General features: G+C 42.3%; 1 protein-coding gene across 1 annotated transcript in view; it reads right to left on the bottom strand.

Annotated features, from left to right (window-relative positions):
- The window catches only part of LOC141787140 (endonuclease V-like), a 157,544-nt gene that overhangs the window by 84,606 nt on the left and 48,267 nt on the right, over positions 1 to 24,671 (bottom strand). The window contains exon 8 of the mRNA XM_074665422.1: positions 1,606 to 1,675. Coding sequence (XP_074521523.1) covers positions 1,619 to 1,675 — 57 coding nt within the window. The 3' untranslated portion in view covers positions 1,606 to 1,618. The remainder of the gene's footprint in view (positions 1 to 1,605; positions 1,676 to 24,671) is intronic.

The following is a 24,671-nucleotide window of genomic DNA, read 5'->3' as shown; positions in this document are numbered from 1 at the left end:
CTGGGAGGTGACGACGTGGACCTGTCCTTCCATCCATCGTTGTTGGGAACGTGGGATCTAGCCCCGGGGGATGGACGAGCTAGCTGTGCTAACCCAGCGGCATCGTGCTGTTCACGGACGTGGCTGACGGAGCTGACATCGGACGCCGGCGACACATCGGGGGAGCTTCGCCTGCTGTGAGCAGACAGGATCCAGGAGACAGAGACTGAACAGACTGCTGGGGAGGCTCAGTCCTGGACCCTGTGGAGGTGGAGACTGGCTGGGCTGGAGAGTGGTGGACGGGATGTTGTCATCTAATTTCTTATGGACCTTTTTGCACTTTCTATACTCTTTCTTACTTTTGTTTTCTTAAATGCTGCGGTGACTCCTGAATTTCCCCTCGGGGATAAATAAAGTATTTTCTATTCTATTCTATTCTATTTATGGTCCGGTTATATACACATATGGTTAAAATGGCCCTACCTCACAATAATAAAGAATCCTTTAAAATAATCCTGGATCCAGACGGTGATCCAGATCACCTCCAAAATTTAATCACTTCTTCCTTATCCCATTTTTAACATTTCCTTAAAATTCTATCAAGCTCAGTTTGTTACTTTTTGAGTTATGGTGTTCACAGACAAACAGACAGACAAACTCTCTCAAAAACAGAACCTCCTTGGCGGAGGTTATTATAATTTCAATGATCATGTCAGAGTTTCAGTAAATATCAATAAATGTCAGTTATTAGAGTTTATTTCTAAAGATTGTGCGCTCAGTGAGTTTTGCCAAACTTTACCTTTATCCTTGTTTTTAATTTTTCTTGAATGACTATCTGTTAACAGCTGATTGTTCAGTCTATAGTCCTCAAAAATGTCCTGTTCATTTTGCAGAATAATCCATATTTCCCGCTCTTTCTCAGTGACACCGTTATTGTTTGCCATGTTCATCACAGTTTATGTGGAGTAAGCATGTGCAACTCGAGTTTTGTGGTATTGCTTTCATGGTGCAATAAGTCATTGTCAAAATGGGCCATCCCATATTTGCACTTTATGGAAAAGGCCCAATTTGTGTAATGACTGGAGGTACATACGTGCCATGTTTCAGATAGTCAGACTCCTCTTTGCAGCCAGTGGAGCCCCCCCTAACCAGCACTGAGACAGGATGCAGATTCAAGGCACTGTCAACACCGACTTTTCCTCGAAAACTGCGAGCTACAACCACCCTTCATGCTTTCATGACACATGAAGTCTCAATCTTGATCCAGAGACTCCAAAAATCAAATAACACTGCTTCAACTTGGTCATCTTCCCTCTGTTTCCACTGAGCTGAGGCCAATCAGCCAGAAAGCCGACATGCCTTAATTTTCTTCTAAGACAAATTTACTTAATTTAAGCAGGAAATTAGATGAGAATAATTGGGCTCTCTACCAGCAAACTCAGCTTTACTTTAGGATTTGGGGAAAGTCCTCCATGAGTCACTGCTGTGGCTTCTGAAGCTATTTTCAGAGTGTGTGAACCGCTCCTCCCACCGTGTGCTGAGGTATCACACTCACAAGTTAACTGTGAGTGTGTGTTTTTACACACGGGGAGAAGCCGCTTGTGAAAGACGTGTTTTGTCGCTTACCTCATTCTGTGATTCATGTATCTGCAGTTGGGAAGTGTTTGCGAAGGTACTCCCTGGAGCGACAGTCAGCCTGTGAAAGAGGAGGAGGAGGAGGGAGGGTAGAGGAGGAGAGATTTAACATTTAACAAGTTGTTATAAAACAGTTTTTAGTTTCTCAGCTGCGTTAGCACAAAGCCTCCTCACACACACTCTGAACACGATCTTCTCAAGTCTGAAATTAAAATTAAGTGCCTTGATGCTGAGTTTACACAGAACAAACCAAGCGCTTGTGTTTGCTGCCAAATCTGACAAACAAGATAAACCCTTGTGTAACACAGTTTGTACAAATGTTTCTGAGGCAGCGCTGACTTCCCAACATCGTTTGGATATCACAGCAGGCCTCCACAGGTTCCAGTGCCTGAAACTCTTTCTATGATCTAAAATGTGGCGTAAGACATGAAACCGATGCTACACACATGACAGTGGGATTCTGCTTTATCAGGTATGCGGTTTATTAACACCTCACTGCCTGAACAACTAGATTGTTTTATGTGTTTGTGTATTCTTACAGATGTTAAATTAAGTGGAGATTGTAAATTTGAGTATGGTACACACAACAGTTATAACAAATCATATTATATTGTTTATATAGACATGAGAACTTCATCCTCTGACCAATATATTGTGACAAAGTGGATCTGATGCCATCTTTGGTATGTGTGGAATATGAATCAATAAGCAATAATGAGATAAAAAGCTCATTTCAGCTGCATCAAGACCTGACAGGGTATGTCGCAAATTTGAGACAACAGGCATCAAGGGGTTTTAATAAGAAACGCAGGATGAGAAGCAAATAGAAACATGACAGGATATTTTGAAACTGAAGAACAAGTCAAAACATAAGTCTAGCTTCAGAGCGTCCTCTTTTCAACTTTTCACAAATTTCTAATCAGCCAATCACATGGCAGCAACTCAATGGATTAAGTCATGTAGACATGGGCAAGACGATCTGCTGCAGTTCAAATGAGCATCAGAATGGGGAAGAAAGGTGATTTAATGGACTTGAACATAGCATGGTTGTTGGTCTGAGTATTCCAGAAACTGCTGATCTACTGGGAGATGAGAAAATATCCAGTGAGCAGCAGTTCTGTGGGCCAAAATGCCTTGTTGATGCCAGAGGTCAGAGGAGAATGGACAGACTGGTTGGAGCTGATAGAAAGTCAACACTGGTTACAACCGAGGTCTGCAGAAGAGCATCTCTGAACACACAACACGTCCAACCTTGAGGCAGATGGGCTACAGCAGCAGAAGACCACACCTGGTGACCCTCCTGTCAGCTAAGAACAGGAAACTGAGGCTACAATTCACACAGCAACACCAAAACTGGACAATAGAAGATTGGAAAAACGTTGCCTGGTCTGATGAGTCTGGATTTCTGCTCCACATTCAGATGGTAGGGTCAGAATTTGGTGTCAACAACATGAAAGCATGGATCCATCCTGCCTTGTATCAACGGTTCAGGCTGCTGCTGCTGGTGTAATGGTGTGGGGGACATTTTCTTGGCTCACTTTGGGCCCTTAGTACCAACTGAGCCTGGTTTAAAGTCCACAGCCTACCTGAGTATTGTTGCTGACCATGTCCATCCCTTTATGAGCACAGTGTACCCATCTTCTGATGCTACTTCCAGCAGGATAACGCTCCATGTCATAAAGCTGGAATCATCTCAGACTGGTTTCTTCAACATGACAATGAGTTCCCTGTACTCAAATGTCCTCCACAGTCTCCGGATCTCAATCCAATAGAGCTCCTTTGGGATGTGGTGGAACAGGAGATTCTCATCATGGATGTTCAGACGACAAATCTGCAGCAACTGTGTGAAGCTATCATGTCAATATGGACCAAACTCTTTGAGGAATGTCTCCAGTACCTTGTTGAAGCTATGCCACCAAGAGTTGAAATGGCAAAAAAGGGGTCCAACCTGGAACTAGCATGGTGTGCCTTTGTCAGTGAGTGTGTATGGGAGGTCACCATTATAATCTTTCTGTTTGGCTTTGTTTTCCACCAAGGTTAGATTGAACAAATTTGAAATTTTATTTTAAACCAACATCTGACAAAGCTCTTCCTGTTACCATTTGGCTATTCTCACTAACTCCACAGATGTTTCATCACTGATTTTTGTCAAATGTTACTGAAATAAACTCTTTTTTTGACTCTGATGAACAGTATATTGAAAATATGATACTCTGTGGCTCTTGGATCTAGAAACAGCTTTAGGTTTCAGGCTCTTCACAGTTAATTTTTTATTTTACTCATACTTTCCCATCATATCACAGAGGGGATTAAAGTACAGATCTTAACGGCAAGGGTTAGAAAAAACGAGCTCCAGTTTCGTAACATTAGGCCAATTTGTGCGATCTTCTCCCAACAGCATAACACAGAAGTTAACAAACTCCATCTTTTGATCAACGCTTTGATTCTCTGAAGCTGTTTGAGTTCATAAAGATGGCCTCGTCTGATCAAACCGCTCCTCACTGCCAGCTGATGCTGGTTATATCATGTAGATGGGAACTGCTGAAGAGGACCCGTCTTAAAGCCTGTGGGCGGGTTTCTGCGTGGGCATGTGTGTGTGTGTGAAAGAGAGTCTCACTGAAAAGCACAGAAAAGCTCAAGCACAGTACTCGAGTCCAGTCTTCAGTGCAGGGGATCATTGTGATGCTCTTTATACTCTGTTAATTCAGACTGCGCACGCTGTGAGTGTGTGTTGATCTGAATCAGGGTTCAACCTGCAGCGGCTCACAAGCTAACCTGCTGGAGCGGTTAATGCTGCTCTCAGCCTGGAGGATAAAACTGTGGAAAGCAAAACCCAGGCAGGAGCAACAGCTGGAGAATCACTGGAGAACTAAAACCACAGAGGAGCACAGCAGCAGGTCTGAGATTGCTTATTTACATAGTGGCATAAAATAATACTGAGCCTGAAGCTTCGGAGCTACTTGAGCTCTGCCTTCAAGTAGAAACGCTCAGTCGGCGCCGACACATCACAGTAACATCGTGCCATCTGCCTCATCTGTCATCCTTTGTGAAAGACACAAACATAGAGACCATCATTTGATGTTTGTCAGCAAAACCCTCAGATATGTCCATCCAGCACTCATCGGATAAGATTCCAGCAGAGATAACATTACATCCAGTCAGTTCAACACTTACAGTGCATCTGGAAAATACTCACAACGCCTCACTGTCTCCACATTTCATGTTACAAGCCTTATTCAAACATAGAGCAGATTCTTTTTTACCCTCACATTCTACACATTAACACCCCATAGTAGAATGAAGCTTTGTTGTAAATAAAATACAGAACAAAACTTAGTTATAAGCAATCCTGTAAAGAATTGCAAAAAAAGTGTTCTTACAATATATAGGATTTAAAGTTATGTACATTTGAGTAAATGAATGATGACTAGATAAGAAACAGTATAGTGGCGAAATGAATGTCCAATTGTTTGTGAGCAGTGTCTGAGATAAAGAGATATATGGATAGAATTTAAGTTGTTTTGCCGTGAATGGATACGTAAAGTTATTGTGACTGAGCAAATAAATTCAACAGATATAGTAATGATGAATAAAGTAGATAAAGAGTGAATGAGTAAAGAAAATAAAAGTGCAGTGACTAAGTAAATAAATAAATAAATAAATATCAGTTTAAAACAGTGCATAAAAACAGTATTGCAAGAATAGAGTTAGCAGGATTTGGTAGTTATTGTGGGGTTGAGGTGTTTTGCCACAGCTAGAGGAAAAAGCTGTTTTTCAGTCTGTTTGTCAGAGTGCATATGGTCCTGAGTCTGCCTGAGGGAAAGGTGCAGAACATACAGTGTCCTGGGTGGGATGTGTCATTTCAGATGGTCAATGTCCTCCCTACATGTGTTAATGTACGTAGATTTACAGCTGGCCAAACTCCAATTCACTGATGATGAGTCCGGTCTCAGTTGAACTTGGTTTATTCATCATTACTCAATTGGAGGGGGAAAACTTTAACAAAGGAAAAATAATGCAAGCATTAGCATAATGCTAACATAAGTTTTCAAAGTCCATTGTACTTTTTCTAGTATTTCAAAGTGATATTAATGCTAAGCTAATTGTGCTAACTGCTAAAGTAATGGCTAAGCTATTTGCTCAGCTAACAGCTAAGCTACATATTGACCTGTAGGTGTTATTTAGCTACATGCTAAGCTAAATGCTAGGTTAGCGCTAAGCTACCAAGCCTTACACAACAATAGCCAAGTAGCAGGCTAAGCACCAAGATAAACTAAACTGAATGTTAAACAAGCAAGTCCAAATTCTCAAAAACAATACTGCACAAAAAACAAGGACTGCCACAGCGTAGCTACAAGAACTCACAGATGTTGCTTTCTTTAGGGACACAAGTCAGTTTTGCAGTGGCGCTTTTTAAAGAGCTGGCACATGTGAGCCCTGCTGATCACGAAAAAAGAAAAGACCCTCAACTTCCTTTTATAGAGTTTCCTCCTGATTCCTTTTGATGATGTTCGTCCTGTGTTACATTTCTTAAAGGCCAATAGATGATGCCATAGCATCCCATGACAGGACAGATGCTTTTCTGTCTGTTTGTCCGTGTGCATATGGTCCTGAGTCTGCCTGAGAGAAAGGTGCTGAACATACAGTGTCCTAGGTGGGATGTGTCATTTCAGATGGTCAAGGCCCACTTGTGCAGGTGGCATGAGTGAATGTCTGTAAGGGATGGAAGCCATAATAAGCATGTAGTTGTCATGGATGCTGTGGAAGTGATTACGTGGGAGAGACAGAAAGCAGGTAAAAATCATCCTAAATGTATTTAGAACTACAGATTAACTCTCCATAGTCAATTCTTGTTTTTTAAATGTCAAAATATCCATCCCCCTCCTTTATCCAGGCATAGGACTGGCAAAAGTAACCCCAAAGAGATTAACATGCAGTCGTCTGCTCTGGCTGCAGCTGAGAGGGACTGCTGTGAGTGAGGACTTGTGTCTTTGTAAGTGATCTGGGTAGGGGAGGTGCCAACAGCAGCACCAAATGCTCATTGAGAAGAGTAAGATCAAAACCTGTTTTCATGCCAGAATCTCTACACTCCAGAAAAGTTGCCAGGTTTGTTGCAAGTTGCTTTTATGGAGAAAAAAAAGGTGCAAGAGGGATCTGAAAAGTTACTAAATGTAGCAACAAAGTTGCTAAGTTGGCAACACTCAGTTGCAGTTGTATCCACCACTTTCTTACTACTGTCATCATATTTCACACTGAATCCAAAGTGCTCCCAGACAGCAGGATGATCCACTGCCACAATGCCTCAACCTGTCAGATTTTTAACTGTGAGGGGCAAACCGCAGGTCTTTCGCCCCAATGGTTTTAAACCGAGCCAGTACAAATCAACACTTGCACATAAGCCAGGATGAAAAGAGGTAACTTCTATGAAAGGATAGTTTTAACTTTCTGGTTTGACCCCAGTCCCATCTGCAGTGATGGAAAAAGGCACACCACAGAAAGAGTTGTGAAAATCATGGCTTCACTTTTGGGGGAGCTTTTGTGCAGCCCAGGTTTTGATCCAGCAGCTGAATCAAGCTTAATAATTAAGGCGGAGAAACCAAAGCTGCATCTATCATTTTTATTACTTCTGACTTCTGAGCTATCCTCCCAAAATGCCAAACTGTTCCATCACACAGACAGCTGCTGGAGAGCGAATCACAATTTAAAATGCAAATCTGTACACTCATCTTTCTAACAAATCCTCCGACTTGGAAAGCTGACAAAAGTCTGTCCTGGTAATAACATCAGCACTTCTCCTGTTGGGGGTTAATACAGGTTAAAGGGTTTTGGAAAAATAATCCAATGACAGTTAAAACTTTAGGAGGAATTAAAAAACAAGTCCATGGCAGATTGTTCAGAGGTAAAGTGCTTTTGCAGCACTTGCCTTTTTTTGAATTTCCTATAAAGCAAATACTTGGGTTTTAAAATTGCTGCTTAATAATAAAATCCTGGCCTGGTATTGTTACAGACTATTCAGATTAATATTACCATTTATCATCAAATTAAGTCCAAAAAATGTATTCATTTACATTTTAAGCTTTCTGTTTATGGGTCTCTTTCCCACAAACAGACAGCAGACTGTTTTCGTAAACATTTATAATTAGTTTTATCAGAAACATTAAGATCCAGTGTCTGCTTCCCTGAAACCTTTGCACCTTTTGTCAGGCTTCTTTTGGCAAATATAGATTGTTCTCACTGACTTTCCTGATTAGATAGGGGTTAAATAAATAAATCTGTCTTCTGGGTTTTTATAAAGTCTGAAAATGACACGAGGAAAGTTTGGAGGTGAGCAAAAAATGACGGTGGAGATTTTCTCAGCTCATGTCTGCTTTGAGAAGGTCAGAGTGATGGACTTCCTGTGCGCTGCCAGCTTTAAGCATTGGTTCATTCCTGCTGAATTGTGCCAAACTTTCAGTAATATGATCCCACTATGCAGGTGAAGGAATGACTTTGTAAAGTTCCTTTTTCTATGTATGTATGTTGAAAATTAAAAAACTAAAACTCTACACAACAAGACGCCTCACTTATGTCATCTCAAGTCATTTGTGTTAAGTCAAAAAAATCTTTCAGTCTCAGTCTGGTCTTTGTTTGCCCTGTCCTGTTATATTTTGCAGTAATTTCTCTCCTCTCATCTCAGAAAACTTCAATTCCTGCCTTTGCGATTATGACCCTCACCCTCATTGTTTCCACCTGTGCCTGATCACCTTATGTATGAGTAGTCTGTCTCTTCCTTTGACCTGTTCCTGTTCATGTATTAATAATTTATTATTTTGAAAGGTAATCTATTACTGAGTTTTTGTTGTTCCTAGTTTTCCCAGCCTTACTACTGTGATGTTGTTGTTACTTCTTTCTCCCTTTGTGAGTGTTTTGCTTTGATTTTCTGTTACAATTCCCTCTTTTTTTCCTTTTTTTTTTTTTCTTAATTGAATAAAGAGTCTTTTCGTTGAACCTTTTAAGTCATGCCCCTAGTTCCTTGGTTCTTGTCAAGTAGCGAAACCCTGACAGTTTTTGTGGTTATTAGTTTGCTTGTCCAAAATCTTTCAAAGATAAAAAAACATATATCAAAGAGGTCCTTTACTGTTAGTTAACAGTAAAAGAAACAAGTGGACACAGAAGTACTGCGGGGAACGACGAGACTGTCAAGTCAAATAAGTTAACAGCCAAAACATTTTTTTAACCAAATAACATCAGCATCTCTCCCAGCTTTGTATAAAATCTGTGGACGGAAGACATCAGCAAGGAGACATAGATATTCAGTGGATGTTTTTTTACAGTGGGGAAATACAGCATATATACTATAAACCGGTTCAAACACAAAACTTACTTGATGCTTATGCATTTTCTGAGGACATTTACAGGTATTGACTTATTGAAACAAAAATTTGTGTCAATCAACCAGAAGCCCTCCCAAACCAAGGACAAGCACACAGATATCTGAATATGAGACCTTGGTCATAATAAAGAAGCCAGAAAAGTATGTCTAGACAGAGAACTGCTCCAGCTTTATCAGAATAATAATGATAAGGATAATTACTATCATAGTGAATAGTTTGATGATTAACTGTAGTTTTACTGTGACCACGAAATCTGCTTCTGTGAATCATAATTTAAATGTTTACATACAGTTAACTCTCCATATTGAATCTGAGATACTGTATTTGGTCATAGCCTCGGCTTCAAACCATTTTTTTCATTAATTACACAAGTAACACCTGGATTTAGAACACCAGCAGTGAATATGAAACTTATTTACTGTCAAATCTGACTAACTGTGGGTGGAGACAGAACACATTTAGTTACCAATGTCTCTGTTTTTTAGTGTAAAGTGTGATTTGGTTAACAGGTGACCCTCAGCCAATAATCACTGACTCAATCAGGGGTTGTTTACACGACAACGGTTTAATGGTGCGGCCACACCAAACGCTAATTTGCGGCGCGATTACATACAAAGATTACATGCAAAGATGCGCTTAGCCGCCGATTCGCCTCGGGCAGCGCTTTTGGGGCATATGGCATGGCGCGTTTGGAGCGTTTGGAGCGTTCATGCATTTGAGCGGTAGACGCGAATTCGCTCGAGTTCAAAATATTGAACTTTGACGCGAATTCGCATGAAGGCTTGCCGTGGCCGCCAATCAGCAATGACGTTCCCCCACGACGTTACTGTTTTGCTGACGTTGGGGGGCAACTGCCGCCTGCTCTGGCTCCAACTCCACTGGAGGATGGAGGAGAAAACAATCTGTGCGGTGTGTCATCATCCAGAGTTATACGATACGACGTGCGTACTCTTGTCTGTTTGGCTACGCTGTCTGGCTACGCTGGGTCCGCGAGTCGCTCTCCCAAAACCACGGACTTTTAACTACTTTTGACTACTTTTAACTACTTTTTACGGATTCCCTTCTTCTCTTTTTTAACTACAACATTGTTTTCGATATTATTGATCGTTCTGAGGACAATCCGGGCTGAACCAAGCACTGAAAACTGTGTCCTATCCTCCGCGCCAACTCTCCACAGGACCCGGAAGAGTGGGAATCTACAAAACCCCTCAACTTTGGTTTTAAATGGCTGTGTGTGTGGGCTGCAGAGAGAAAAACTCACGGTTGGAAGAGAAGCTTAGTCGTCTCCAAAATGACCTCCGCGAAAAGGACAGGCTGTTGGAGGGATTTATATCCATTGCCTCCGAACAGTCCAAGCACATATCCCTGATGCAGGGCTCGAGGATCACCGGTCTATCGCCCTCAGCACTCGCACCACAGCTGGTCTCAGCCTCCGCTACAACTCTACCCTGGATGGCCTCTCTCCACTCCCCCAGCAGGCCGATGGAGGGCCTTGCGGCCGGGGCGACAGCCTGCTCCCCCGCGCCGCGGCCCAGCGCTGAGGCGACGGGCTGTCACTCCACCTCCCCCGCCGCGGATCGGGACGCGCGATGCCAGAGGCCGCATGATGCCCCTGGTGCTAGCCTGGAAGACGGGCTCCCACCACATCCTGCCCACAGCTCTACCCCGAAGCCGCCGGCGGAGCCAGTCTGGTCTAAGGTGGTGCAATGCGGCTGGAGGCCGATCGCTGCGAGGAGAGCTTCGTCACCACCACGGCTCTCCCTCTCCAACCGCTTCTCATCCCTGAAGGATGAGGCTCCGGGCTCCACCGCTGATCCTGCCGCTGGAACACCTCATCCATCCCCAACAGACCGGGTTCTGGCTAAGGCGGCTCCCTCCTCCGCTACGCCAGCTTCCTCCTCCGCTGCGGCGGCTCCACGGATGCCCAGCACGGACCAGGCTGCGCGACCCGCCTCAACCGGGATACTCCGACGCCGGCTGCTGAAGGAGGCCGTCTCCAGGCACTCGGGGGGGCTCCCCCGGCCGTCCAACACCCCCTCCCCACCTGGTCCATCTGCACCTGTCGCAGCACAAGTGGAGCGCCCGAGAGCTGGGGGCTTCAGTGCGCGCTCCTCACCTCCGCGTCCTCTCCTCCCCCCCACCACGCTGATCATTGGCGATTCAATAACCAGGTACATCAAATTTTTTAATGCCATCACTCACTGTTTTCCTGGTGCCACCGTTCCTGTCATCCTGGACAAACTCCTCCACCTTCTCCCCTCCCTTCCCTCCTCTGTTTCAAAGATCGTTGTGCATGTGGGCTCAAACGACTCATCCCGCAAGCAGTCTGAGGTCACCAAGACTGATTTTAACTTGCTTTTTAACATTTTAAAGGATACTGGAAAGACAGTTTTTATCTCTGGCCCCATCCCCACACTCGGTCGCGGAGCAGAGCGTTTTAGCAGGATTCTTAGCCTCCATACCTGGCTCCAGGCCACTTGCCCCGCCCACAACTTCCATTTCATTGACAATTTTAATCTCTTTTGGGACAGAGCATCGCTTTTCACACATGACGGGATCCATCCCAACAGGCGGGGTAGCCGAATGCTGTCATCTAGCATTCAATTCAAGATCCACTCCTCACCTGTCTGACAGTCTGCACTCAGCAGCTCATTTTCTCACACTCAGGTCACTCCCTCCCCCCTCCTGACAACAACATCTGGTCACCCCAAAGCAGTCCTGTTAACCCCGCCCACTCACCTGCCCATTCCCACCTGCCCCCCCACCCCCCACAGTGAATCCTTTATCCCAGTCCACACCACCTCCTCACGTCCTCTCCCCCGTCCAGTCAGAAACTGTACCCCCTCCAACCTCATCCACATCCCCCTGCTCCCCCGGCTACCCCGCTCTGCTTTTAACAGGAAACCTGTGAACTTTGGACTTTTAAACATCAGATCAATCAACAACAAAACCTTTCTATGCCATGATTTCATTTCCCAAAATAACCTGGATTTTTTTGTTTTAACCGAAACTTGGCTCACTCCAGACAATTACACCTGCCTTATTGAAGCCACCCCCCCTGACTTTACTCACCTCCATCAACCCCGGCTGTCTGGTAGGGGAGGGGGAGTGGCGGTCATTCACAAGCAGGCTTTTAAATGTACCCCCATCACCTTCAGCACTTTTAATTCCTTTGAGCACCTTGCTTTTATTATTAAGTTGAAAGACCCTGTTTTAGTTTTAATAATCTATAGACCCCCCAAACACAGCACTGTTTTTATCCATGAGTTCTCTGAGTTGTTATCCCATTTTGTATGCAATTATGACAGTATTCTTATTTTAGGTGATTTTAACATACACGTCTGTTGTCCCTCTCAGCCCATGACTGTTGATTTTATTGAAATTCTTGACTCTTTTAACCTTACCCAGGCAATACAGGAACCAACCCATGCAAAAGGACATTGTCTAGACTTAGTAATATTTACTGGTCTTAGCCCTGGTGAGTTTTTAACTAAGGATATCTGTGTGTCAGATCACAAGCTGGTTTTATTTTCAGTTGTTTTATCCCAGCCCTCTTTCATTGACCATGCTCCTGTTCATCGAAGGGTTTTTAATTCAACGTCTGCTAGCAAGTTTACGGAGCTTTTTACTTCTGCATCTTTGACTGCCTTTAACCCAGATCTTAATCCAGTTGTTAACACAGAAGAGCTTGTCTCTCTTTTTAATCACACATGTCAGACCATCCTGGACTCTGTAGCTCCCTCAAAATTGAAAAGGTTAAAAAAAGACCCCCAGCCGTGGCTTACAGAGTCCACACAGGAACTGAAGCAAATTTGCAGAAGAAATGAACGTAAATGGAAAAAAACTGGGTTGGTGGTTTTTCATGGCATCTGGAAAGATTCCATGAAGAACTACCAAAAGGCAGTTAAAGATGCAAGGGCAGCTTTTTATTCTGATTTGATTTTAGCCAATCATTCCAACCCTAGAGTTCTATTTAAGGTTTTAGATTCCCTTACTAACCCTTCCCCCTCCCATTTTAGTAATGCTTCTCAAGACACCTGTGAGAAGTTTTTAAACCACTTTTTAAATAAGGTTAAGGACATCAGGCATCGAATCACTCCTTCTGAATATCCTGTGCTTTTAAGTAGGGAAGTCCTTTGTAATTTTAGCAGTTTCGAGCCGGTGTCCTTATCCTTTTTATCTGACATTTTAGTCCATATGAAACCAGCTACGTGCAGTCTTGATTTTATCCCCACCAGATTTCTCAAAGAGGTTTTTAACACGGTTGGACCCAGCATTTTATCCATTATTAATAGTTCTTTGTTAGAGGGAGTATTTCCCTCTGCTTTCAAACACGCTGTGGTCCAGCCTCTTTTAAAGAAACCAAACCTTGACACCTCTGATTTTAATAATTTTAGACCAATTTCAAAACTTCCCTTTTTATCCAAACTTTTAGAGAAGGTGGTTTCGACACAGCTTTTAAGTTTTTTGTCTGATAATAACCTCTTTGAGAAATTTCAGTCTGGTTTTAGAGCAGGTCACAGCACTGAGACAGCCCTCCTCAGAGTGACCAATGATCTTCTTTTAGCAGCAGACAGAGGGGAGGGCTCAATTTTAATTCTTTTAGATCTCAGTGCAGCCTTTGATACTGTCGACCACACCATTTTAATTGAGCGTCTTAAAAATTGGGTGGGTATCAGGGACACTGCACTTAGCTGGTTTCAGTCTTATCTTTTAGAGCGAACCTTTGCGGTCACCATGGGCAGCCACAGCTCCTCTTCTGCTGCCGTTGCCTATGGTGTACCGCAGGGTTCAGTTTTAGGTCCAATTTTATTTTCCATTTACATGCTGCCCCTTGGCCAACTAATTCAGCGCCACCAAGTCTCCTACCATTGCTACGCAGACGACACACAGATATACCTTCCTCTGAGACCTGAGGACCCACAGGGCCTAGCTGCTGTCATGGACTGCCTCAGGGACATAAACAGTTGGATGGCAGAAAACTTTCTTCAGTTAAATAACTCTAAATCCGAAATAATCCTCTGTTCCATTCAAAACTCCCCCCTCATTCAGTCTAGCCTTGGTCCACTATCAGTAAACATCACCCCCTCTGCCAGAAATTTAGGAGTCATTTTCGATTCGGACCTCACCTTCTCCACCCACATCAATAAAACCATCCAGTCCTGTTTCTTTCATTTACGATCCATTTCAAAAATAAAACAAATTCTCACCCCTCCAGACCTCCTAAAAGTCACCCATTCATTCATTTTCTCCAGGCTCGACTATTGCAACTCCCTCCTCCCCGGTATAAATAAAAAAGCTCTCCATCGCCTCCAACTGGTCCAGAATGCAGCAGCTAGGCTTTTAACTGGTTTTAACAGACGGCATCACATCACTCCAGTTTTAGCCACCCTTCACTGGCTTCCTGTGAGCTTCAGAATTGATTTTAAGATTTTATTGATTACTTTTAAAGCAATCATGGGGCTGGGCCCCAGTTATTTATCTGAGCTTCTAGTCTCCTATGTGCCAGCCCGCAGCCTTAGATCCTCTGGTGAAGGCCTGCTGGTCGTTCCAAAGTCGAGACTCAAAACTAAGGGTGATCGAGCTTTCTCCATCCGAGCACCTCGACTTTGGAACGACCTGCCGGAGGAGATAAGGCATGCGGAGTCTGTTGCTTCTTTTAAGTCCCTTTTAAAAACTCACTTTTACAGACTTGCTTTTATGTGATGCCGTCTATTACTGTCTTTTACCATTTTTTAATGTCTTTTATCTCTATCTTATTTATTTATTTATTTTATTTTATTCATTTGCCTATTTATTTATTTATTTCTTCTTTTTATTATTATTATTATGTATATGTGTATGTATATGTATATGTATGTATGTGTATGTATGTGTATGTGTATGTGTGTATGTATGTATATATATATATATATATATATATATATATATATATATATATATATATATATATATATATATATATATATATATATATATATTTTTACTCCTTTGGTTAATTTATTAATACTATTATGTGTTTTTATTTATGTATTTACTTTTATTTATTTAATTGCGTTCCCTATTCTTGCTGATTTTATGTTTTTTATGTTTGGTCCTCATGGTCTCTCTTTTTAGACTGCATGGTTCTTGTATTGTCTGGGTTTCTATTAAGTATTATAATTTATGGAAAGGACCGTTCCACCCTTTGTCCTTTTACACTGCCTTTTGATTGTATTTTATTGTGCTTATTGTTATTTTGTTTTTTGCTGAATGCTTGTAAAGCACTTTGTAAACTTTGTTTTAAAAAAGTGCTATACAAATAATAAAATTATTATTATTATTAATTACAGAGAGCGGATAACAGGAGCAGGCTTGGGTGAAAGTTGCTGAGACAGGTTTTGAATGTAAGTTCTGTAAAAATTCGTTCCCAGCTGGATTTGCCTGCACGGGCTATCACTGAGTCCGACTGTGTTTTACTCAGCGGAGTTTTGAGCCTAATAGAGAGGAGGGAGGAGCGGGGTAGGGGCAGAGCCAGGGAAAAGATGGGAGTTCTCTGTGCTCCTCTCTTTCCTCCACCCCTTCATTATCCCCAGGGAGACCTCCAGGAACATGGGTCGGGGGTTCGGGTGGTCAGGGGTTCGGGGGGTCGGAGGTTCGGGGGATCGAGGGTGAGATCGTAGGGAACAGCCAGGCAGGGCTGGTGAAGGTGGATTACCAGGGAGAGGCAGCAGACCTTGATTGTGATCTCCAAAGCTTTCACACACTCTCCTGTCATGCTTTTGAAACCACAGCTCATTGTTTTTCAGCTGCTCTTTTGGGCTTTCCGTCTTTAAATGAGCGGGCTCTCTACTCCACATGCGCAGTACCGTGCTAATGCGCGTTTGCCCCTCAGCTTGTCAAAATAGTCCAGCGGGCGTTCACGCGGCACGTGACAGGTGATTCGAGCGAATAAATTTGCGTGTTCGCGTTTGGTGTGACCGCACCATTAGGGTGAAACACAAAAGTTTTGTAGTGTTTCAGCTTCACATTTCCACGGAAATAATGTTTCAGCTGACCTAAAACGCAAACTTTTGAAAACGTCCTCCAGAGTGGGTTTTTTCTGAAATGTGCCCGACACCGTTGTAGAGTAAACAGTAAGCCGGCGTTTTCAGTTGTTGTGATTTTCGTGAACTACCGTGTCATGTTTGTGCTGCTGAATCTGCTGACTCTGCTGACTGTCTTGATACAAAATGTGCATCTGTTGGTCCACTTCTGCTGTTAGAATTCACCAAAACACCAGATGATTGGATGATCAACTCTTCTTCAGTGGAGATCTCCCAAAAGCGGCATCTCGACAAGACAGTTATAGCACCACCTACAGGCCTGGCATGCTTACTACAGCGTTTTCAGTCCTTCAGCGTTTCTGTGTAAAAGCAGATTTTTTTCACTGCTTTTTAGCATTTTTGGATGAAAACTTGTTGTAGTTTAAATGGGGCCTCAGCTAAAGTCGCCAGTCATCACGGTCTTAATTTTCAAAACACAGACTGCCCTAAAAAGTCATGATCCAGTCAGAACTCTGCAGAACTTGTGTCCGTGTATAGTTTTGAAATCTGACCACTGAGCAAGTGGACATTTTAATGCTGCTTACAGTTTTAATTTATTTATCCAAATAAAACTTTACTCATCTGAATAAATGAAGCTAAACCCTGCTTCTGTTGCCAAAATAAATGCCCATCTACATGAAGATGTAGGCTGTAAGAGAGTCTACAGAATGCACATGCCTGGTCAGCTAATGGGACCGCAGGAGTCTGAACTAACTTTACTGACTGTGCTAAAGACAAGAGCCTGCTCCTCTCTTTATGACTGTAAACTCTGACCAAAAGTTTAAACTAGACAAAAGAAGAAATGGAGAGAGACAACACGGTCTGATGAAAGTGATTTGACAGCTGTGAAAAAAAAACCCAGCTAGGCTGCAGGCTGACCACTTTTCCTCTGGTCAAAGTCCCTGGCAAGGTGTGAATGCACAGGTGGACAGATGTGCACCGCTGGCCCTGTGCAGGGAATTTTTGGCCACACACACACACACACACAAACACACTCAGAGGTGTTTGAGCCCTGGCTTTGGTTCACTGGCCTGGGGCAGCTCTTTATCCTCCAGTCCCCCAAAGCCCGTAAAGCCCTGCAGCTATGCCAGCCTGCTCTACCCCATCCTCCTTTCTTCATCCCTCCTTCCTTTTCCAGATCATTTATAGAAGTCTTCCTCTCCATGGGTTTCTTACCCTCCAGAATTCCTTTCTCAATATTTTTCTCATAGGATCCTTTCTCATCACTCTTATGATAACCATTTTTTCCTCCTTTACCTCCACCCCTTTGCCTCGCCTCTCACGCCCTCATCTCTCTCACGTCAATCCCAGGGCAGCACTTTTGTCTCTCTCCAGTCGTCCCCCAGTCTCTCTGTGGAGGTCCAGAGTCCAGTGGCTGCAGTGAGTGAATGTCAGACAGCCATATATTAACATTTAGACAGCCTTGAGGCCCGAAGGGGAGCTCCGGTTCAAATCAGTCACATCCACTCTGAACGCTCAAAAAGTTCCACAAGCTGACAGGTTACAGCGGGCACCGAGGACCACCGGTGTCAATCTTCATGGATGTTTTTCCTGTCAGCTGTCTGACGGGACTGTTTTAAAGCTTAGTAGGCTTCTTTTTGTCTCTTTTTCTCCTCCAGGACTTGTCTTTTTTCCTTTACATCCCTCCAAAAACAAAGTGCTGTGCTGTCATCGCTGCAAAGTCAGTGTGACATTTGAGCTTTCGCAGCAAATCTGACAGATTTTTAATCATTGGTGATGAATAAACAAACCAGGTTATTGCCAAATGTTGCCATACATGATGTGTATGTAGAGAGGGAGCTGATAAATGCTCAGCAGCAATTGATCAAACTGAAGTTATTGCAAAGAATAGGATAGATAGATCAATGTGGAGTGCTGCTAAAATGTTTTGAATTGATTCACAACGATGGCACCAATGACAGATGTATTCTATAAACAAAGAAGTAAAGACAGGAGAAAGAACACAGGGCCAACTCATCAGAAGAGTATTTTATGTTGATCTAAAGGTGTTCGAGAAAGATGCATCCTGCTGAAAGTCCTCAACCAATGGGCTTACTGTTAAGCTGACACAGGTTGATCCCTGTCGTCTTCATGAGAAAGAGCGAATGTATGATCCACCGATCTAGCTGTTTCAGGATTTTTGAAAAGGATTCGACCAGTGATGACTTTACCACTTGTACTTGTTTCATTTCCAGTATCGACAAATCTATCAGCACTGAAATAAAGCACAGGCTGAATATCCTCCATGCTAACAGGCTAACTGCAGTGCTACATGTCATAATAGCAGCTTGGCTGTCTATAATGGTGTCATTTTTGAGGACTGGCCTTTAGCGTTGTCTTACTGCCCTCTACTGGTCTGGTGGTGTGTTGCGTTTGCTTTAATTTTTTCTCCATGTTATTGAAACGCAGACAAGCTATTGGCTACAGGAACCACAAGGTTTCTGGGAATGTTTTATTTGGAATCAAAAGTTCCTGAACCCTCTGGTCAAAGCACCTTATGTTTGGAGCCCTAAGAAGTAAATTAGAGAGCAAGATGAGGTTTTTTTTTTGTTAGCTAAGCTTTTTTTTTTGTAATTCTTTCATGGCTGATTATAGCAGGATTTCAGCAAGATGGAGAAACTCAACAACCAGAGCTATAGGTTAAGGAGCAAAATGGCTACAAATAGGATCTAATACTTGTGCCAGGATTTTGATGGATTAGATAAATTGGTTTTGCTGCTATTTGAGACCAGAGAGTCAAATTGTGGCAAATTTAATGATATTTTAAGATTGGTCGGGAATAGTGCGCCGAAATAATGCCGACACACCCGTGGCGTCATGAGCAGTCTGGTTACCTTTAAGCTAACTCATGTTGATAAATCAGAGTTTACAAAGTTTTGCCGTTAAGTAACAGTTAATAATTTCACTAAGCTGCAAATCAATAATTTCCTCATCTCTTTGCTGTAGGAGCACTGATGGCCTAGTGCAGGGGTTACCAACCTGTGGCTCTTTGATCCATTCTTAAATTGAAATTAAATAAATAAAAAATACTGTTACGGGTAGTGGTGTGTCGATCAATCATCAAAATATTGATGTACTGATGCCAACACTGGGTTGAGCATTGATCAATTGGGTGATGAGATTGATACTTAAGTTTCAGTTTCTCTTCTCTTCTCTACATGTGCAATCACAATGTACAATCACTCATATTCTCATAAGTATCCAGATAGATAGATAGATAGATAGATAGATAGATAGATAGATAGATAGATAGATAGATAGATAGATAGATAGATAGATAGATAGATAGATAGATAGATAGAACTTCGTCTCTTCTGCAGTAAAAACAGAAACGGCTCTGAGTTTGAATTTAAACACCCTTAAAAACACATTAAATCTTGCTTTGAAAATCGTAAATGTATTGATTTTCATTATTTGTCATTTGGTTTATGTGTTAGAGGAAGTGTGTTTGTAAGACCACGTGCGTGATGTGGCTCTTTGTAGTACCATGGTAGTTTTTGTGGCTCTTGGTCTCTGACTGGTTGGTCACTCCTGGCCTAGTGGTCTAGGTAGCACTCCATGAGGTTCTCCCTTGCACCGGTGGCCCTGGGTTTAATTCCAACCTGAAGCCTTTTTCTGGTATGTCACTACCCACTTTCACCCTGTTTCTTGCTCCATCCACTGTCCTCCTCTATCCAATTAAAGACATAAAAAGCCCCAAAAACTAACTTAAAAAAAAATAGAAGATGAAAAAAAGATAAAAGTAGTGTTTTAAAATATGTGCTCAATGTATTTGCTTCAAACCAAATGTACGTCTTGACAAGGGTCACATTCTTGCTACAGAGGGTGATGGTGCTCACGGGAAACGCAGTCTCCAGCTCACTACGCATTTTAATAAAGAAGGCCACTAGAGTCAATACAACACAGAAGCTTCTCACAGAGTGTTTTTATGCGATTTGTCTGAGTGACAGTCCAAAGCATAAAATAAGGGTCATCATAAAGGTGTTTGAAAGAAGAGGAGGAGATGCTGGTGAGTCAAATAATCAGCCTGCTACTTTGGTCCAGACTAAAATATCACCATAAATATTAAATGAACTCACTGAAATTTGAAGCCTAATGATTTTGGTGATCTCCTCTTCTATTGTTTCCACCAGTTTCATTTCGTCCAGGACTTTGGTTAAAAAATATCTGTAGCTACAGCTGTCATCTCAGCTTTGGTCTATATAAAGTTATCTAAATCAGTATTTTCAGACGTACTGTCTCTTTGTTAAATGAATTTGCTTAATCTGAAACTAAAATGACAGTTATTGCATGCTTCTCAGAGCTAAATGTTGTTTTCAAGCATTACTTTGCTCAACTTTCCATTTTCTTGCCCGAGAAGACAGAGACATCACAAAGGTGAGGCAGGAAGTGTGTGTGTGAAGCTCCTGCTGTGTGTTTACCACTCGTGCTCCTGTAGTAACATAATGTGCTGAGGAACCGCACACTGGGACACCAATATTTTGCTGCCACAGGAATAATATAAAAGTACAGAGGCTTGATGACAGCAGAGCTTTGTTGCAGACTCACAACACAAGGGGGGCATGCTGATGCAGCTTTGATGTAGTATGACCAACAGGGGGCGCTCTGCAAAACATCTCGGTTATGAGAGAAGTACTGCAACTACAGAAAAGATGATTGCTCCTTGAAAACAGACTCAAAAGCTAAAATAAGAAATAACTGTAGACTGCAAAGCCAAAACAAAGGTACAGTGAACATAAAGAGTCTTCCCATTCCTGTTTTAACACAATGTTTTTATGATGAGACCAAGATAAATAATTTCAGAACTTTCTGCACCTTTAATGTAACCTCTAACCTGTACAACTTAACTGAAAAACATATGAAATCCTTTAGGATGGGAGTACAAATCAGACACTAAAAAACTAAATAATCCTGCACACTGTTAAACTAAGCCTTTGAGGAAGCAGCTTTCGATTTTCTGACAGCACTCAGTCTTTTTGGGTAGGTGCCTCAGCACATCTTGACTTGGTGATATTTGACATCTCTTCTTTGCAAAAACACTCCAGATCTGTCAGATAGCACAGGAAATCTCCTGCTTTCTTCAGATCAGCTCGCAGATTGTTATTGGGATTCAGGTCAGGGCTCTGGCTGGATCCTTCATAGACTTTAATCTTCCTCTGGTGAGGCTTTTCCCTTGTTGATGTGGACATATGGTTTAGCTTATTGTCATGCTGAAAGATGATCTTCATCTTTAGCTTTCTAACACAAACCTGAAGGTTTTGTGCCAACAATAACTGCTGTTTAGAGCTGTTGATAGTTCCTGAGTCTACTTTGACTCAAGCCCCAGTTCCAGCAGAAGAAAAACAGCCCCAGAGCATGATGCTGGACGCCACCACCATGCTTCACTGTGGGTCTGCTGGTCTTCTGCCGATGTACCAAAAAAGTTCAACCTTGGTTTCATCAGACCAAAACACATTTCCCCCACATGCTTTTGGAAGACTTCAAAAGTGTTTTAACAAAACTATTCAGTCTTGGATGTTTTTCTATGTTTGAAAATGCTTCCTTCTGTCCTCCCACCCTTCCTCACAGCCCATATGATAAATATGGAAAAATATTGTAACATAGATCAGTGATTTCTTAAAGAAATTCCTTAAGGGTGTGGACAGGGGATGAGTACTGGCAAGAACGTCACAATACGATACACATCACGATACTCACGAAACAATGGTATCACTATGGGCTCTAATTTCGTAGACCATGCGCAGGCGCAGGTGCACCTGCCCTGCGCCGGCCTTCGCCGTGCGCACAGGGCGTGACCGGCGCACTTTGCAAGTTTCCTGCAGTGCCAAGAGAGGCGCAGTACAGGCGCACATGAGCGCAGAGCTGCGCGTCCACGCCTCCCTCCGCGCAAATGGCAGAGAGGGAGGAGAAAAGCCGTGAGTAGGTTTAACACAGCCGAGTGCTGTTTTCACCAATCAAATGAGCGCCTCTCCTCGCCTTTAAATGCCCTGCGGCCGAGGCGCAGCGTCTGATTGGTCTGACTGATATACATTACCCCGGAGAGAGTGCTGGTAGCGGAGACGGTCAGAGCCGCTGTGCCTGCAGCAGGAGAATGGACAGCGGGGCGCATCGGAGGACACGAAGCGCGTCATCGTGTAGGCCAGCTCCCGGGACAGATTTAATCTGTTCCTTTGTCTTTATCCGGAGTTAAAAATGAAGAGACAGTTACACAGCTAAAGTATCCATTCAGAATACTTTTGATCCACCTGCACTCCTGGTTTGTCATCACCAAGCAGAACCTTTGGTGATATACTGTATACTCTCCCAGTGTCTCTGCCTCATCCTCCTTACAACAATGTTCTCCATCTTTTTAGATCACGTTAAAAATAAAGACTCAAACAGAGAAATATGGGAAACCATGGGTAAATCCTGAGTGACATACATTTATTTCGTCTCTTTTTTCTTCGTCTTTTCTCTCCCTCTTTTCTTTGAATTAAATGAAATGAGAGAACCAGATATACTCAGTATCAGAGGTTACGGCTGTTTATTGTTTAATTGTAAGATGTGCATCAAACTTCCAGCTGCCGTCAGGTTAACTTTCCATTATGACAAACGGCTTTAATCTGACATCAGATGTGACGGGACAGTTAATATAGATATAAATGTATATGCTGGTTCAGATGGTTACATTAAATAGTGATTGCTGTGATTGTTTATTGCATTAAAAATGTGCCTGACACTCTGGAAACCTGCCTCTGAGGCTTTGTTGACATGTGCGCACATGTGCGCCTGTCACCAAATTACAGCTGCGGAGCGTGCGCTCCGCCTTGCGCCGAGGATAGACCAGGTTGGAGCTGGCGAGCTTTCAGCGCACTTTTTTGGCTCGAAATTGTCACTGCGCCAACATGAATCTGCTGACACCTCCCCCTGGTGCGCCATCAACACCCCCTGGCGCACAGTCACACCCATCTCTGCGCAGACGGTCTACCAAATTGTCAAATTGGCAGCGCATAATGGTGCGCCGCACGAAATTAGCACTGCGCAGGCTGCACCAGTCTTGCGCCCCCTGCGCTGCGCCACGAAATTAGAGCCCTATGTATCACAATATCACATGGTGACATATGGCAATATTGCAATAGACAAGATTCTGCACAGTTGACCGAGACAAAAATACTGATTAGGGTACCTTTCATGTTTAAAACGATACTGTACCGATGCCCGGTACCTGGCAAAAGGTACTGGTGCTCAACAGTAATAATTTTCGGTACTTTTTTTGTTTTTATGTGGTTAAAAAAATATAAATTTGTTCGAAAATAAAGTATATACTTTTTTTCAATTTAACATATTTATTCTATGATTTATAAGCTTGCAATGCTGTGTTCATGTCCAGCATGGAAAATCACCTACTCTTCCACTCTTTCACAGTCACAAGGATGCATTTAGGTACCTGAACATGGTACCTTTTGATTTTACGTGAATTGGTACCCGGTACTTTTGACAGAATTAAGTCAATTAAGTCAGAATTAAGTTAAGTCTATAAAAGTACCTAATTTGGAACCTATCTCTAATAGTGATGATTAAATAACTGGAAACAAGACATAATTCTGGATTGACCAGTTAAGTGTGGCTTGTATCAAGTTTAACGAGACAATTTTAGTTAAAATAAGACAAAAACACTTGATAAGATTTCAGTTTTTTGTAGTGGAAAAAAAACTGATATTGCATAAAGAAGTTAAGTTGTATTTTTCTTCCAGCTTTGATAAAATATTAAGTTTTATTCTTACATAAATATCAATATTCAGAGTTGATTTATCAGTATTGTATCAGAGGTCAGAGTATTGGGATATATTGCTGTATCAATATTTTTTACACTTCTAGCGTGGACTGACTCTTATTCAACATGAGTTTTATTGTGATTGACTCATTATGAACACAGACACATAACAAGAAGAGGCTGTGCAGACTATCACCATTATTTCTTTTTATCCCCCCCCCCTGAAAATAATAAAAAATAAATCAAAAAGTAAATTAATTAATTAAATAATAAATAAAGGGGGGGGGGGGGTCTGGGTTTTTTTTTTGTGAAGCTTTACAAGTTATAGGTCACATTTAAGGTGAAAAAACTTCTAAAATGATTTCCCTGGTATCATTAATACATCACAAAAACTCCCACTATAACAGGGGTGTGAAGTTTTTATATCCACTGTATAAAATTAGTCACTTCACCAATCCACAGCATTTTCCATCAGGAGAAATAGTCTCTGGTGCAAAAAATGTCAATTACATATCCTACCCAAAAACCAAAGACAAAGACATCAACGTCACTGAGCTGCAGAGAAGCATCAATTTGAAAGAGGAGCGGCCGAAGCCTGAAAAGATATATCAACAGAAAGTTCTCCATAAATTCAGGAACAGTGCATTTTCAGAAACACACAACCCAAGAAAAATATTCAACACAAAGAAAATGTTTGATCTCGTCTACACAAGAGAAAACCTCCAGGCTGTTTACGGCTGGAGGCAAACATCTTATGAAGACATATTTCCAGGTTTTGCTCTAACGTCCGCTGTTGGTGGGAAAAGCAGGAGCATCTGAAAACAGTTTTTAAAGAATTAAAAATAGCCTTCATGTGGATTGAAAATG

Source organism: Halichoeres trimaculatus, unplaced genomic scaffold (genome assembly GCF_033239565.1).
Source record: "Halichoeres trimaculatus isolate MK-OKI-2021-1 unplaced genomic scaffold, fHalTri1.1 fHalTri1_scaffold_2, whole genome shotgun sequence".
NCBI lineage: Eukaryota > Metazoa > Chordata > Actinopteri > Labriformes > Labridae > Halichoeres > Halichoeres trimaculatus.
This window is presented reverse-complemented; position numbering and strand designations above follow the sequence as displayed.